The following is a 16,399-nucleotide window of genomic DNA, read 5'->3' as shown; positions in this document are numbered from 1 at the left end:
TTCTGGCCACATTCACACAACATTTAGGAACATTACTTTATCTTTCAGTTTTATTAATTTTTTCCTCCCTAAGTTATAGAAAATAGGGGAGGGAAAAAAAGAAATTCTGCCATTTGTCTTTTGGACTTCATTTTTCCGGCGTTCAGCGTGCAGAATAAATAATGTGATAACCTTATTCTCTGAGTCACACGATTCCGGCGATACCAGGTTTATACTGTTTTTTATGTACATTTAAAACATATTTTTCTCTCTTAAAGGTTTCCTTTTGTGCCTCCACATTCCTAGAGCCGTATTCATGTTATTTTCCCATTGCCAGCGCTCCAGAAGGCCGTGTTTTTTGCAGGATGAATTCTAGTCTTCATTTATCTAATTTTTGGGAACATATAAAATTTTGATCGCTTTTTATTTCATTTTTTCTAGGGCCAAGATAAACAAAATCTAATTATGGCATGTTTTTATTTTTATTTTTCACTGCATTCTCTGAGCAGTATACACAATGTAATAAAGTCATTCTACAGGCCAGTACGATTATGCCAATACCAAATTGTAATATTTTTTTGTTTTTGGCTACTTTTTCACACTGAATGGCTGTGATTGGTTAACCAATCAGAATTAGCTTGTTGGAGGTGGGGCATTCAAGCCCTGCATCCAGAAAGCAATGCTCTGTCGGCGTGGAGGAGGACGCTACAGCCTGCAACAGAGCCGCAGACCATCCCGAGGACCAAAACGCTGGTGACAGGTGAGTATTAGACCCCCTTGAGCCTCAGCTTGCGAGTTTTTTGACTTGCAAGCAGGCTCGTAACCAGAGTTTTTGATCTTAAATCGGAGCAAGAATTTGGGAGAGAGCCTGCTTGCAAATCAAAAAACTAGCAAGCTATGTACAAGGGTACTATCACCGAGAAGACCCAGAGTTCAGGGTTAAACCCCCCCAAATCTAAGGCATCCCTATTTATTGACATTTGAGGTAATGGTAGATGAGGAGCTCTTGAAGCTGTCAAAAGAAGAGAAATTTAAACATCAGAATTTAACCGCAAGGGAGAAGAAAGCCCTAGAATCCATCGAAACCGATGCAACTATCATGATTAAGCCCTCCAACAAGGGGGCAACATTGTGGTACTAGATCGGAATTCCTATCGTGATATGTGTCTATGTATCCTAAATGATAGTACTTCATAGCTAGACCTATCATATGACCCAATGGATGGATTTGCAAAAAAAACTTAGAGATGTTGTCATCAGCCAAAGAAGACTCCCTAATAGGGAAAAGGGAGTTTTTGAATTTGTATCCACAAACTCCTCAAATCGCGCCTTTCTATGGGCTACCTGAGGTACATAAAGGTTTGGCGCCACTGAAAGGTAGACCCATAGTGTTGGTGATCGTCATTCTGACCCAAGGAATTAGCAAGTATCTAGATATTATCCTGAGACCGTTTGTTGAGGCATTACCAGCTTATACGAGAGATACCACGGATGTACTCAAACAGCTGAAGGCATATAATCACCAGATACGAAGCTGGCGAGTTTGGATGTAGAATCCCTCTACAGTTCTATCTCCCACTCGGGCGGACTGCAAGCTGTGCAATTCTTTTTGAACCCAAGAGGTACACATCTAATATAGTAAGAGTATCCAGCTCACTCGGATTAAGACCCAACTCAGCATTTTTTTCCTGCTCTGGATAGAAAAAAAAAAACAAACAAACTTGTGCCAGCGTAACTTTCTTAAGAACAGTGAAACATCCTTGGTCCAAGTGGAACAGTCAAATTTATTAGTAGGAATCAAGGACAAGCCTTTCCTCGTTACTGCCTGCTCAACCTCTGACCCTTCAGGATACATTGATGATCTGTAAATCATCTTTCATGGCTGGGGGTGCAGAGTGCGATTGCCTCTCATGAGAATTGATCAGACTTCTCAGGAAGGAAGACCTATTGACCGCTATTGAGGAAACCTCATGCCACCGCGATTCCTCAACATATAAATCAAAATTAGTGGGTCTAAAAACTATGCTCCATTTGAGTTAAGTCTTCCCCTACCACGCATTCTGGGTATAGTGCCACCCCTACCCCTAGGTCTCTCTGGGTAGGACCCTCTTTAGATGACTCATTACCAGAGATCACAGAGATCCCTATTGCACTGAAGAGGTTTCCGTTCCCTCAGATATCCAGTATACTTTTCTATTGCAGGTTTGAGTGTTTTCTCCTTTTTCTCATCTTCTGTCTCTCCTGAGAACCCCCGGGTATCCTTAATCATTTCCTCTAAGGTCTTAGGCAGGGTTCACACAGGGCGGATTCCCGTCGGAAATCTCGCGGTTTGGCCGCAGCAAAAACCGTGAGATTTCCGCCGGGAGTACCGCCGCGGCCCGGCCGCATGCTTTTCCGTTGCGGCCGGCTCTCCCATAAAGGAGACCGCGGCCGTGACATAAATAAACAAAAAACCGAAAGTAAAACAGACATGCTCAATCTTTGGAAACCGCGGCTACGGCGGCCGCAGCCACGGTTTCCGCCGGATTTACCGCTGCGGATTGGCCATCCCATGTGGACGAGGTTTCTGAGAAACCTCGTCCACATGGCTGGCTTATCCAGAGATTAGCGGCCGCGGGCAGATCTGCTGCGGCACAACCGCGGCAAATCCGCCCTGTGTGAATGCAGCCTTACTCTTCTTTTCTAGATTTATCTTCTCTTCCTCTAATAATAGATTCATGAGCCTAAAAGAGCTTTCAGTGGCCTCCTTCTCCCACCGTGTCATGAAGGGACCCGTTCTTCGTTTTAGTGGTGGCAAAATGTGAACCCTGAGCCCGTGAGGTACTATTTTGTGTTCTAAATAGTTGGTCAGCCTCTGCACCTCCCACCATGACCTTATACATTCCTTATAGGTCCTAGTGAGATTCTTAAAAGGCATAATTAATCAAAGTAGCTTGAGTATGTATGTCCAGATCTTTATTCGAGAAAACTGATTTGGCCTCTAATAGCCAGGGGGCAGTATTGATGCTCCGTGACAGAAAACCTGCCATTTCAATCATAAGCAAATCACCGCAGCCGAATGGTCCTTATAACAACTATTCCATCACTGAGAAGAACACAAAAAAATTATTTTTTTCAAATATAACCTTTAATAATATTCCTTAAAAACAAGGTGTACACATATAATATTCCACATGTGTCTCCAATACAGAGAGATCACAAATCATCCTAAATAAAGATCCTACAGATCACGGGTGAGATCACCTTCAGGGCAATGTATACAGATGAATCACCAATATTGGTAATCATTATGGAAGTCCCCAGCAAAGCATCACGTGTATCCTTTCCTTTATCATGTTCTTAAATGTTCTCCTGTGCTTGGTGTATACACTTTTATACTGCCTCCTATGTACAAAAATATAACTACTATAATACTGCCCCCTATATACAAGAATATAACTACTATAATACTGCCTCTATGTACAAGAATATAACTACTATAATACTGCCCCTATGTACAAGAATATAACTACTATAATACTGCTCCTATGTACAAGAATATAACTACTATAATACTGCCTCCTATGTACAAGAATAGAACTACTATGATACTGCTCCTATATACAAGAATATAACTACTATAATACTGTCCCCTATGTACAAGAATATAACTACTATAATACTGCTCCTATGTACAAAAATATAACTACTATTACACTGCCCCCTATGTATAAAAATATAACTACTATAATACTGCCTCTTATGTACAAGAATATAACTACTATAATACTGCCCCCTATATACAAGAGTATAACTACTATAATACTGCCTCCTATGTACAAAAATATAACTACTATAATACTACTCCCTATGTACAAGAATATGACTACTATAATACTGCCCCCTATATACAAGAGTATAACTACTATAATACTGCTCCTATGTACAAGAATATAACTACTATAATACTGCCCCTATATACAAGAATTTAACTACTATAATACTGCCTCCTATTTACAAGAATATAACTACTATAATACTGCTCCCTATGTACAAGAATATAACTACTATAATACTGCCCCCTATGTACAATAATATAACTACTATAATACTGCTCCTATGTACAAGAATATAACTACTATAATTCTGCCCCCTAGGTATAAGAATATAACTACTATAATACTGCCCCCCTATGTACAAGAACATAACTACTATAATACTGCCCCTATGTACAAGAATATAACTACTATAATACTGTCCCCTATGTACAAGAATATAACTACTATAATACTGCCTCCTATGTACAAGAATATAACTACTATAATACTGCCCCCTATGTACAAGAATATAACTACTATAATACTGCTCCTATGTACAAGAATTTAACTACTATAATACTGTCCCCCTATGTACAAGAATATAACTACTATTACACTGCCCCCTATGTACAAAAATATAACTACTATAATACTATGCCTTATGTACAAGAATATAACTACTATAATACTGCCCCCTATGTACAAGAATATAACTACTATAATACTGCCCCCTATGTACAAGAATATAACTACTATAATACTGCCTCCTATGTACAAGAATATAACTACTATAATACTGCCTCCTATGTACAAGAATATAACTACTATAATACTGCCCCCTATGTACAAGAATAGAACTACTATAATACTGTCCCCCTATGTACAAGAATATAACTACTATAATACTGCCTCCTATGTACAAGAATATAACTACTATAATACTGCCCCCTATGTACAAGAATATAACTACTATAATACTGCTCCTATGTACAAGAATTTAACTACTATAATACTGTCCCCCTATGTACAAGAATATAACTACTATTACACTGCCCCCTATGTACAAAAATATAACTACTATAATACTATGCCTTATGTACAAGAATATAACTACTATAATACTGCCCCCTATGTACAAGAATATAACTACTATAATACTGCCCCCTCTGTACAAGAATATAACTACTATAATACTGATCCCTATATACAAGAATATAACTACTATAATACTGCCTCCTATGTACATGAATATAACTACTATAATACTGCCCCTATATACAAGAGTATAACTACTATAATACTGCCCCCTATGTACAAGAATAGAACTACTATAATACTGTCCCCCTATGTACAAGAATATAACTACTATAATACTGCTCCCTATGTACAATAATATAACTACTATAATACTGCCCCTATGTACAAGAATATAACTACTATAATACTGCTCGCTATGTACAAGAATATAACTACTATAATACTGCCTCCTATGTACAAGAATATAACTACTATAATACTGCCCTCTATGTACAAGAATATAAATACTATAATACTGCTCCTATGTACAAGAATATAACTACTATAATACTGCCCCCTATGTACAAGAATATAACTACTACAATACTGTCTCCTATGTACCAGAATATAACTACAATAATACTGCCCCCTATGTACAAGAATATAACTACTATAATACTGCCTCCTATGTACCAGAATATAACTACTATAATACTGCCCCCTATGTACAAGAATATAACTACTAGAATACATTAAAAACCCCATTGATTTACATTGGGCCAGTCGGACCTACGTTTTTCACAGATATATTAGGTGCACGTCTTTTTTTGGTGTGTAATACGCACCATTACAATCTATGGGTGCAGTAAATAGTGAATGTGCATGTTATATTACTTCATGGACTCACCTGAATACGGCTGCACATTCACCCCCCATTTCTGTGGGTCCAAGCTGTAGGCTTCCAAAGCCCTCTTCTGGCACAGCCTCTCCAACTCATCCACGTGCTCCGTGCCGCCATAGTACCTGTCAGTAGAGGCAGGAGAGAACATGAAGACCCTCTTTTTGGTGTCCTAGTGTAGTATAGCGCCTGCTAGAGGAGCTTCACACAAGGTGTAAATTTTGCACAATTTCTGAAGAGAAGATCCACAGCATTTCCAGTCTGAGCCGCGTGGAGGAGATGTAAACCTCTTCCACATGGTGCATAAAGATCTGCACAAGTCAGTACAGAACTGATATGTGGTGCGGTTTTAAGTCCGCAGCATGTCAGCTTATACTGTGGATATTCAGTATGAATTCCACCCCTTCAAAAGAGGCTGTGAAAAACACACCAAAATCCACGTGTTGCGTGTATGGCGACATTGATTCTTGTGCCGACTGCACTAAAATCTGCAGCGCCAGCTGGACAATCATACTATCAATTGTTAGTCTTCATGCAATCATCTGCCGTGTGTGAACGCAGTGATGAAGCGCTGATCACAATGCTTTGCCGACCAGCACACGTTACAAGTAGCCAAGAATTGGCCGATGGAAGAGCTCCCTAACGCAGGGTTAGTTTAATACTGTTGCACAGCAGTCACATAACCCGAATATCGCTGTATGCAGAAAACAGCAAGAGATTGTTAAATCCATATTATTGGCAAAAGAGAAGGTACATTTTTATTTCCGATGTACTGGAACAGACATTTTTGTTGCAAAATTCTTCATACCCTTTAAGTAAGGCAGCTCTAACACTCAATATGAGGGGCTCCTAGCTGGGTCTCTCTGGGATGGGGGATTGTCTAAGGGATCTCACACAAGGGCAACCCTCTCTACAGGGGTTGTCCCAAGATATAGGCTTATCTCCTTATTCACAGGATAGAGGATAAGTGTCTGATCAGTGAGAGTCTGACTTCTGGGATCTGCAGAGATCACAAAAACAGAGGGGACTGAGGCTTCCCATAAGAACGGTGTAGCAGTCGCGCACACGCCCTGCTAGCCTCAGCAGCCCACATGCTTGATCGCTGCTCCATTCATACAGTGGGGGACACAAGACCTGCATTTTCATGATAGGCAGGGGTCCGAGAATTCAGAACCCCCACCAATCAGACATTTAATCACCTATGCCATGGATAGGAGACAAGTTTGTAACTTGGGACCGTCCATGGAAGTCAATACTGTGTACAGCAGCAATAACCTTCTCTATTATACAGGCAGTTTGTCTGTCGCCACCACCAAGGCTTTCTGTAAGAACACAGTTAAGTAACATTACGGGTGTTTTCACATCTGCGCTGGGGATTCCAATGTCCTCCTCTGGTTGGGAAACAGAAAAGAAGAAACCCCGCAGCCCAAGGGGTCCGCCTGTGGATGGAACCAAACAGTGTCGGGCGGACCCCATTGACTATAATGGGGTCTGTCCACTTTCCACCCAGCTACCCGGCTTTGCAACCACATCTGTGAGGACACCTCCGTCTGGAGGTCCTGATGCAGACATGAAACCACCCTTAGAATGTGTCTTGTATTAGTCCATGACTATACAAATTCAAGGAAAAACAAAACACCAAGGATACCAGACACACACAGCAGTTGGCATTTCCTTTACAGGCCTGGTCCTCATCATAACGGACACGTCTCTATGTGATCAGCCCTGCCCATTATGATGAGATGCACTGGTGTCACCCACTCACCTCTGTCCTGGATAACCCTCTGAATACTTGTTGTTCATACAGGAGCCCAGAGCCTGCAAAACTACACAGCTGGCAAAGTCCTCGGAGGCGATGAGCTCCAGCCCGTAGCGCTGCCGCTGCTTCTCCTTCCGGATAATCTCATACACCCTTGTCAATAAAAAGTCAAATAGTTTATGATAAATACTCAATTCCCTAAAATAATTTTAGTCCAGCACACGGTGCCATTTATTCTGGTCAAGTGACGGACGCCATAACGGAACCAGACAGACCACATTATAGGGCAATAAAGTCCAGCGGGCACCACCGGTGTCCATCAGGTGACGGATCCAGCTCTCCACAACACATCCACAAATACCCAGATGTCACATACAGAAGACACAACGTTTCAGCTTCAGAATGCCTTCTTAAAGCACACCATGCTTGAGAAAGGCCATCTTGGAGGTGAAACGTTGCATCGTTTGTACGTGTTCCTGACTGGATAAAGGTTGCCCGCAGATGCCGACATCCGGGGTATTGTGGGTGTGTTGTGAAGCCCGGGGTGGAACAACCTGGAACTGATGTTCTGCTGCATTCCTTGGGCATTCTGATGCCGTTCCATATATACCTTATGATCCGGCTCTCCAGCACTTTCAGTTTATTCTCCAACGATGAAACAGAAAACTGGAAATGACAACTCTGATGTAACCCAGCCTAATGCAGCGGACATTCTCATAATTCAGCCCCTCGTAGCCTGGAAATATGATAATCTAAGGGCAAGAATACTCCCATCCAAGGCCAATAGGAATCTACCTGATCGTCAGGCAGCCGGACTGTCTGTGAGGGAAGTGTACCAGCTTTATATAAGTGACCACACAATGCCTGGTGAGGGCGCTGTTGGGCACGGATAAGCAGTAAAGGGGACACAGTGCTAGATCAGTGCTGCAGTCACTTCATCCACCAGCGAGGAGCCCAGAGATGGTAAAGTGCCGACCTACATTACCAACATATCACCAGTGTATAATATAGGAATACTCCCTTAAAGCGACCCTCCAGCCCTGGACAGACGGCGAGCCGCTATGACTATCTGATGCGCATGTGTGTTAGTATGCAGCCGCAGTCTAAGGATGTGCTCACATGTGTGGTAGTATGTAGCCGCAGTCAAAGGATGTGCTCACATGTGTGTTAGTATGCAGCCGCAGTCTAAGGATGTGCTCACATGTGTGTTAGTATGTAGCCGCAGTCTAAGGATGTGCTCACATGTGTGTTAGTATGTAGCCGCAGTCTAAGGATGTGCTCACATGTGCGTTAGTATGCAGCCGCAGTCTAAGGATGCGCTCACATGTGTGTTAGTATGCAGCCGCAGTCTAAGGATGTGCTCACATGTGTGTTAGTATGCAGCCGCAGTCTAAGGATGTGCTCACATGTGTGTTAGTATGCAGCCGCAGTCTAAGGATGTGCTCACATGTGTGTTAGTATGCAGCCGCAGTCTAAGGATGTGCTCACGTGTGTGTTAGTATGCAGCGGCAGTCTAAGGATGTGCTCACGTGTGTGTTAGTATGCAGCCGCAGTCTAAGGATGCGCTCACATGTGTGTTAGTATGCGGGGCAGCCTAAGGATGTGCTCACATGTGTGTTAGTATGCAGCCGCAGTCTAAGGATGCGCTCACATGTGTGTTAGTATGCAGCCGCAGCCTAAGGATGTGCTCACATGTGTGTTAGTATGCAGCCGCAGTCTAAGGATGCGCTCACATGTGTGTTAGTATGCAGCCGCAGTCTAAGGATGTGCTCACATGTGTGTTAGTATGCAGCCGCAGTCTAAGGATGTGCTCACATGTGTGTTAGTATGCAGCCGCAGTCTAAGGATGTGCTCACATGTGTGTTAGTATGCAGCCGCAGTCTAAGGATGTGCTCACATGTGTAGTTGTTCAAACCAGAAGTCGACCAAAATGAAGGAAAAAAAGGGTAGAAACTGAACCCGTCCTTTAGTCTACCCTTTATGACCCTCACCCGGTTTTGGTTTCAAAATCCACATCCAAACCTCCAGGTGTGAAGGAGACATCCTGAGACACTGCATGCTGCTCTGACTGGTCAGCGCTGCTCCCGTGGACAACACTGGCCAATCACAGCAGGTGTAGTGTTTTAGACTACCGATGTGTACTAATGCACAGTGTGCAGCAGACAGTCAGAGAACCGGTGCGGCCATCTTTGTTTGTCTAGGACTGGAGGGTCACTTTAAGGAGGGTTACATCTAGCTTTAGTTTCCCCACTGAGACTAGTTTCACACAGCTGAGCGATATTTCAGGCAAGGAAGCTCGTCCCGATATCACGCTTGTGCGATGTCCCCGCGGATGCTAGGCGTTTCGTGTCAAAAACGCCTCCCATGACTTCAGTACAGTCGTGATCCAATGGGAAACCTCGCATCGCACGCTGTGTGATCTTTCTGGCCCCATTGAAAACAACGGGTGAGGCGTTCCGAGGGAACACCCAAATATAGGACAGCAGGGGAGGAGAGCAAAATAATAAAACTCATCTATATTACCCCGGGTCAAAAGAACGGAGTTCATACTCGTGCGAGATTTGTGCGTCTCGCAATACGTGATTTTCTCACCCATGTGAAGGCTTCCTGAATGACACAAAGACCTCCAATACTGTGGAGTGTAACACGGCATAACGCAGGTGTCCATGACATGCAGAATCCATGGAAAGCTGGATGACAACTGCGATGGCCAACATAATAGATTCCATTAGTGGTCAGCGCCCAGCATCTATTACCCGATGTAGGGAACCAAGATACCTTGGAGTCTTGGATGTGCAGCTCATTCTTTAAGACCCTTTTACATGGGAACACACATTTGTCAGAAGGTTTATCTCCCCGATCATCGGCCCGCCTGAATGCGCCCCAATCAGCTGATGAACATTCAGAACGCTCGCTCACCGGCTGACTGGGTCTTTCATGGGGGCATAAAAATGGTCATTCGTCGGCAGGACATCCTCCGTGTAATTAGGGGGACGGCTGCTGACAAGAGATGCTGCTGGTGAAGGATGATCAATACTAGCGACCGGTCGTCCCAATACTAGCGATCCTCCGTACCGCGAGCGGCAGAACGAGGACTGATGGGCAGCTATACTGTCAGTCGCTCATTACAGCCAGCAGAGGATCCGTCTTCTGTGTAGAAGCGCCTATAGTGCAGTGAGAGCGCAGCGTCTCATATGTCTTACCTCTGGATCATTTGTTTCAAGAGGTTCCAGGACCATCTGGTAATGCGATGCCCATAGATCGGCATGCCTGCCATTCATCACCGGGGAGTCGGCCATCATCCTGCCTCAGATACTTCACCCCTGGAACAAAAACACAGTTTTAATCCTGCACCATTTCAAGATCTTTGCTTGCTGTTAATGAATGGAAGCATTCCTGTTTACTCCCAGAGTTGTATCCGGTCCGAGTAATCCTCTGCGAAGCCGTACCAAACAACCAGATACCGGGCTCTGAGGGCACAAAGCAAAGCGCTCTTTAACCCCTTAACACTGCAGGGCGCCAGCTGTTTATTACAGTTGACACCCGCCGATAATGGCTGCAATCAGCCACGCGGCTGATTGGCGGTATTTACCCTTTAAATGCCCTGAACGATGTTCGTTGGTCCCTTATTGCCCCCCTTCCCTCAATGAGATCACAGGGAGCCGTGTTGGTGTCATGGTAGCGGGAGGTCTTCTGAAAGGACCCAGGGCTGTGTTCACAGAATGCCTATCAAGCCATCCCTGAGGGGAGGCCAGATCACAGTATGATGTAAAGCATCGCCAGTTGTGGTCCCCTGTGGGGGCTAAAAAGGAAAAATTTGAAAAAAAAGTTTCTCATTTTTTTTTATGAAGTGATAAAGTAAAAAAAAAAAAACCAAAACAAACTTTTACCATATTTACAATAAAAACCTAAGTAATAAAACAAAAATACATATATGGTATCGCTGCGTCCGTAAAAGTCGGATCTATTAAAGTAACACATTATTTATGTCGCATGGTAAAAGTCTGAAATAAAAAAAATAGTACAGAATGTCAGAAATGCGTATGTATTCCAAGAAGGCACCATCGCAAACTACAGGACGTACCGCACAAAATGAGCCCTCGGACAACGGCGTCGACGGAAAAATAAAAAAGTTACGGCTGTCAGAAGACTGGGGCAGAAAACGATTTTAAAAAATTAAATGTCTGAAAAAAAAACCCAAAAAAAACATAAAACTACTACAGCAAAAAAGAAAGAAAGAAAACCTCGCAGTCATCTTACTGACCCATAAAATAAAGTTATGTCATTTTTGTTTCAGTTTTTGTGCCACAGAAACAAGACAAACCAGAAGATGGCGGAATGTAGGCTTTCTGTTTTCATTTTACTCCATTTAGAAAGTCTTTAAAAAAATTTCAGTACATTAACCCCTTCCCGCTCCAGGACGTACATTTACGTCCTGGAGTGTCCGGGTATGTATGCAGAGAGGGCGCGCGGGGGGCGACCTCTCTGCATACAGCGCTGGCATCAGCTGTTTACTACAGCTGACACCCGCGGGCAATAGCCGCAATCAGCTGTTTGGCCGATTGCGGCTATTAACCAATTAAATGCCGCTTTCAATTCTGACAGTGGCATTTAAAGCCCCCGAACAGCGGGGGTCCCATACAGCCCCCCTGCGGGGGGAACCGTGCAGATGTCATGGCTGCCAGGGGCCTTCTGAAAGGCCCCAGGGCTGCCTTGAGAGACAGCCTATTAAGCCATCCTCGCGGGGTGGCTTGATAGGCTGTCTGTCAGAATGCAGTATGACGTAATGCTATCGCATATTGCAGTCCCCCAGGGGGACTTAAAAGTAAAGTGAAAAAAAGAGCAATGAAGTTTTTTTAATAGTTAAAAAAAAAAAGTTATAAAAGTTTAAATCACCCCCCTTTTGCCATATCTAGAATTAAAAAGTGTAAATAATAAAATAAAAATACTATTTGGTATCGCCGCGTCCGTAAAAGTCCGATCTATCAATGTAGCACATTATTTACCCCACATGGTGAACGTCGTCCGAAAAAAAAAAAAAGAACGCCAGAAATCCACGCTTTCAGTCACCCTGTATCCAAAAAAAAAAACCCAATAAAAACCGATCAAAAAGTCGTATGCATCCCGAATTAGTACTGACAGAAACTACAGGACAGCCCGCAAAAAATGATATTAACTAATATGTAAATACATTTTATATATATATCGGACATATATTTATGAATATATTAGTTCCAACCTCAATATATCAAGTGATGATTATTATTTATATATTTTTTATTTCTTATATTCACATAAGTGATTTGAGCTATGCATAATAATATAATATCACTTTGATTAAGAACGCATGAAGCGTTCTATTTAAAACGTTGTTGTATAATCAATAGCCCCTTATATATTCAGCACGTAGTGCCACTACAAATCACACGATCTGCCGCTCTAACGTCCCTTGAAACGCAGCGCTGCGTTCCTTATTCACTTCGGTGACACATGACCTGACACGCTGAGTCACGTCATCACGCCGCCCGCCGTCAGTCAGTAAGGTGTAACGTTCATTGGAACGCACCGCCGCGCTCCGGGAGGCGTGGTTTCGAAATACATGAGACGCATTATGGTCCCCGATGCCGGCCACATACGCCACATCCGTGGCGCAACATAGCGCGTCACGATGGTTAACACGTCCTCTTCCTTCGCCCATACCACGCACCGCAATTCACTCGCGATTAATGATGCTTTGCAATAGGTATGTAATTTATGTACTTCTATATATACACCTCTGTTTGTTGATGGTTCTGTATGCTTGAGAAAGGCGTGTACCACGCCGAAACGCGTCGCATAGGATTCCGCAAGTATTATTTTACTACTATATGAGGCTGAGACCTCCTTCTTTTATTTGTATAAATAAAAAAAAATTTCTGTCTCTATCTAAACATTGGTTATTGAGACATGCATTATTGATCTTTTATATAAAGTAGCGCAGGTCTACAGTCTTTTTCCTGTAGTTTTCTCCCGCAAAAAATGAGCCATCGGAAAAATTAAAAAGTTATTGCGCGCACAAGATGACCGCAGAAAATAATTGAAAAAAATTAAATGTCTTTGAAAAAAAAAATAACCTATCCAAGTTTGGTATCGCAGTAATCGTACCGACCCATAGAATGAAGCTATCAGGTCGCTTGTGTTGCAGTTTGTGCTCCGTAGAAACAAGACGCACTAAAAGATGGCGGAATGTCGGGTTTTGTTTTTTTTCATTTTACTGCACTTACAATTTTTTTAACGTTTTTCAGTCCATTATATGGTACATTAAATAGCACCATTGAAAAATATAACTCGTCCCGCAAAAAACAACAAGCCCCCATACAGCGAGGGCGAGGGATAAATAAAGGAGTTATGATAAAGGGGGGAGGAAAAAACGAAAATATTAAAAATAGGGCGGCATACTTAATGGGTTAAGAGGTCCGTTGGGACCAACCTTCATACCCGCTGCGGCTCACCAGCAATCACACAACTGAACTGTACCATAACAACCCCCGTCCACCTGGGCAGAGGCCGACCTCCTCCCCCCTTCCTGACAGAACCTGCCTGCCCGGAAAGAGGCCGAACACCCTACGACAAACCCCGCCCGCCGGGAAAGAGGCCGAACACTCTCCGACAAACCCCGTCCGCAGAGGCAGACCTCCCTCCCCGTCCGCAGCTCCTCCCGGGTGTTATATGTGGTCTCATCCTTCACGTGTGAATACCACCTCACGTGACCCCACGGACAGACACAACTTTACATCACAGTGCGACTGGCCCGCGCACCCCTCATTGCCCCCAGCTCCTCTGTGGACCCCCGGGCTGACCCCCGTACACCCTCCCCGGTCACTCACCTCTCCGCTGCCCCGTGTCTGCTCCCGGCCGCACGACCTTCTCTCTCACGCCGTACAACCCGGCACACAGCCTGACAACCCTAGCTGGGCGCCGAAAACTCACTGTCCAATCATCTAGAGGCTGATGCAGCGATTGACCAATCACTGTCAAGTATTCCTTCTCACCAGCCAATGAGAGGACGGTAAATTTCACGCGCGAAAACGCAGTTTCTGTCAAAGTGACAGACGGGATGAACGAGGGAGAATGTGAGAGAGTGATAAATCTCCTGCTGTCCGTGCAGGGGCCCCGGCAGCTGCAGCACAGGGGGGCCACAGCAGGACACCATGTGCAGGATATTACCTCAGAAAGGCCCTCTAATGGCAGAAGAGGGCAGGACATTGCTGGACTAGCAATCCCTCCCCCCAGCGTCTGGTCACTGTGTATTACGTCTGCAGTTTGTGGGTGTAATATGCAGGTCCGATCTCCCATAGACTTTACTGTGACTCAGCAGGAGAAATACGTGCGCAAAAACATCATGGCGCGTCACATCTTGGCACACATACCCACCAACACAGGGTACGGGGCATGGCGGCACGCAATTACCCATGTCACTGCATACCTCCTGGCACGCAGCTAACTGCGCCCGTGTGAGAGGCCTTAGGCCATGTTCACACGCAGCGGATTTGCCGTGGATGTTCCACATGGCCCCTCGCACTGACAATCATCCACACGCCGGGGACAAGATCCGCCGCGGACATTGACCTGCGGAGGGGATTGTGGGTCCGCCGAATGCCAATTATAGCGCCGGATTGTGCGCCGATTCACCTCGTCAGATGGGGGTGAATTCTGCACTAAAATCCTCCCCAAATGTTGTGCCTTCTGATGCGGATTTTCCCCTGCGGATCGGCTGCGGACATTCCACCGTAATCCGTGCCGTGCGGACATCGCCTTAATGTGCGCAGTGTTACTATGTATTGTACCCCACTCCGAGGGCTTTGGTCCCATTGCAAGACCGGATTCACACCAGTATGTGTTTTTGTGGAATGAAAATTGCGTATTTACACGCGCAACTGCCAAATTAATGTGCGCCAAATATTTTCATTTCCTGCGCTGATGCACAGAAAAATAGAGCATGCTGTGTGTTTGCGTGCACAAAATACACACTTGTGCGCAAACCCAGGGAAATCAACGGGTTCTATTTTCTGCATATTGCACGCACAAACGTTGAACGCGCACATGCGCCCGTGTGACTCCGGCCTACGGCCTCATGCCCGCGTCGGATTCCGAATGTGTAATCTGGCAGCGTAATCAGACCCAGTGCCCCCCAGAGACCCATACTCACCTGTCCGTGAGTGTCTCGGCCTGCGAGGGGGCGCGCATGCGCAGTGCAGCACATGACGCGCCGGCGCTGGGCTGTGACGTGGATTCCCGTGATACTTCTGTAGTGCTCACAACGGAAGTATCGCGGGACGGGCGGCCTCCATTGACTGCAATGGAAGCCGTCCGTGTGATTTTCCACACAGAATAAAACATGCTGCGATTCTCCCCCGTGAGCGGAATAATCGCAGATGATTTCCGCTCGTGGGCTGCGGAGAATCTTTTGACCTAGTATGTCTACGGACGGACATTGCTGCGGAATTTGTGGTGGTGGTGGTGGGGGGGCGTCTGGCCACGAATACCGCAGCGAAAATCCTTCGGTGGGCATTCGGCGTAAGGCTGGTTACAAACGGGCATATATGCATGAACATTTTGTGCACGCAATATACAGAAAATAGATCCCATATGCGTTCACGCACAAGTGCGGATTTTGCTTGCGCAATTGCATCTTTCAGAAAAAAAACGCAGCTCGCTCTATTTTTTTTCCACATTTGCAAAAGAAAAGAACACATCGTGACCTCATTACACTGATTGGCCGTTTCATTGGCTGCGGGCATCGTTGCGTGTTTTTTTGCACGCACGAATGCACACGCAAATCCTCTTCCGCTGGTGTGACAGCGGCCTAAGGCTGGTCTGAGACGCGCCTATTATAACACGCCCACAATACGTATCCGCCATACGGACATGTCGCAGGTGACATTACAGCCGGACGTCATCATGTTTGAG

The 16,399-nt window shown here is 44.7% G+C and overlaps 1 protein-coding gene across 4 annotated transcripts in view; it reads right to left on the bottom strand.

Annotated features, from left to right (window-relative positions):
• Positions 1-279: 279 nt before the first annotated feature.
• Positions 280-16,399, bottom strand: part of LOC136576983 (serine hydroxymethyltransferase, cytosolic-like) — a 228,759-nt gene continuing 212,639 nt past the window's right edge. The window contains exons 1-5 of one of the 4 annotated variants that reach the window (XM_066576663.1): positions 14,317-14,394; positions 10,654-10,773; positions 7,457-7,603; positions 5,701-5,816; positions 280-366 (exon numbers count right to left, since the gene is read on the bottom strand). In XM_066576663.1, coding sequence (XP_066432760.1) covers positions 359-366; positions 5,701-5,816; positions 7,457-7,603; positions 10,654-10,727 — 345 coding nt within the window. In that variant the 5' untranslated portion in view covers positions 10,728-10,773; positions 14,317-14,394 and the 3' untranslated portion in view covers positions 280-358. Of the gene's footprint in view, positions 367-5,700; positions 5,817-7,456; positions 7,604-10,653; positions 10,774-11,042; positions 11,102-14,316; positions 14,395-16,399 lie in introns of those variants that run through there. The other 3 variants (XM_066576662.1, XR_010786428.1, XR_010786427.1) reach the window with 3 other exon arrangements.

This window comes from Eleutherodactylus coqui, chromosome 8 (assembly GCF_035609145.1).
Source record: "Eleutherodactylus coqui strain aEleCoq1 chromosome 8, aEleCoq1.hap1, whole genome shotgun sequence".
NCBI lineage: Eukaryota > Metazoa > Chordata > Amphibia > Anura > Eleutherodactylidae > Eleutherodactylus > Eleutherodactylus coqui.
Note: the sequence above shows the minus strand (reverse complement) of the source record. Positions and strands in the feature narration are given on the sequence as shown.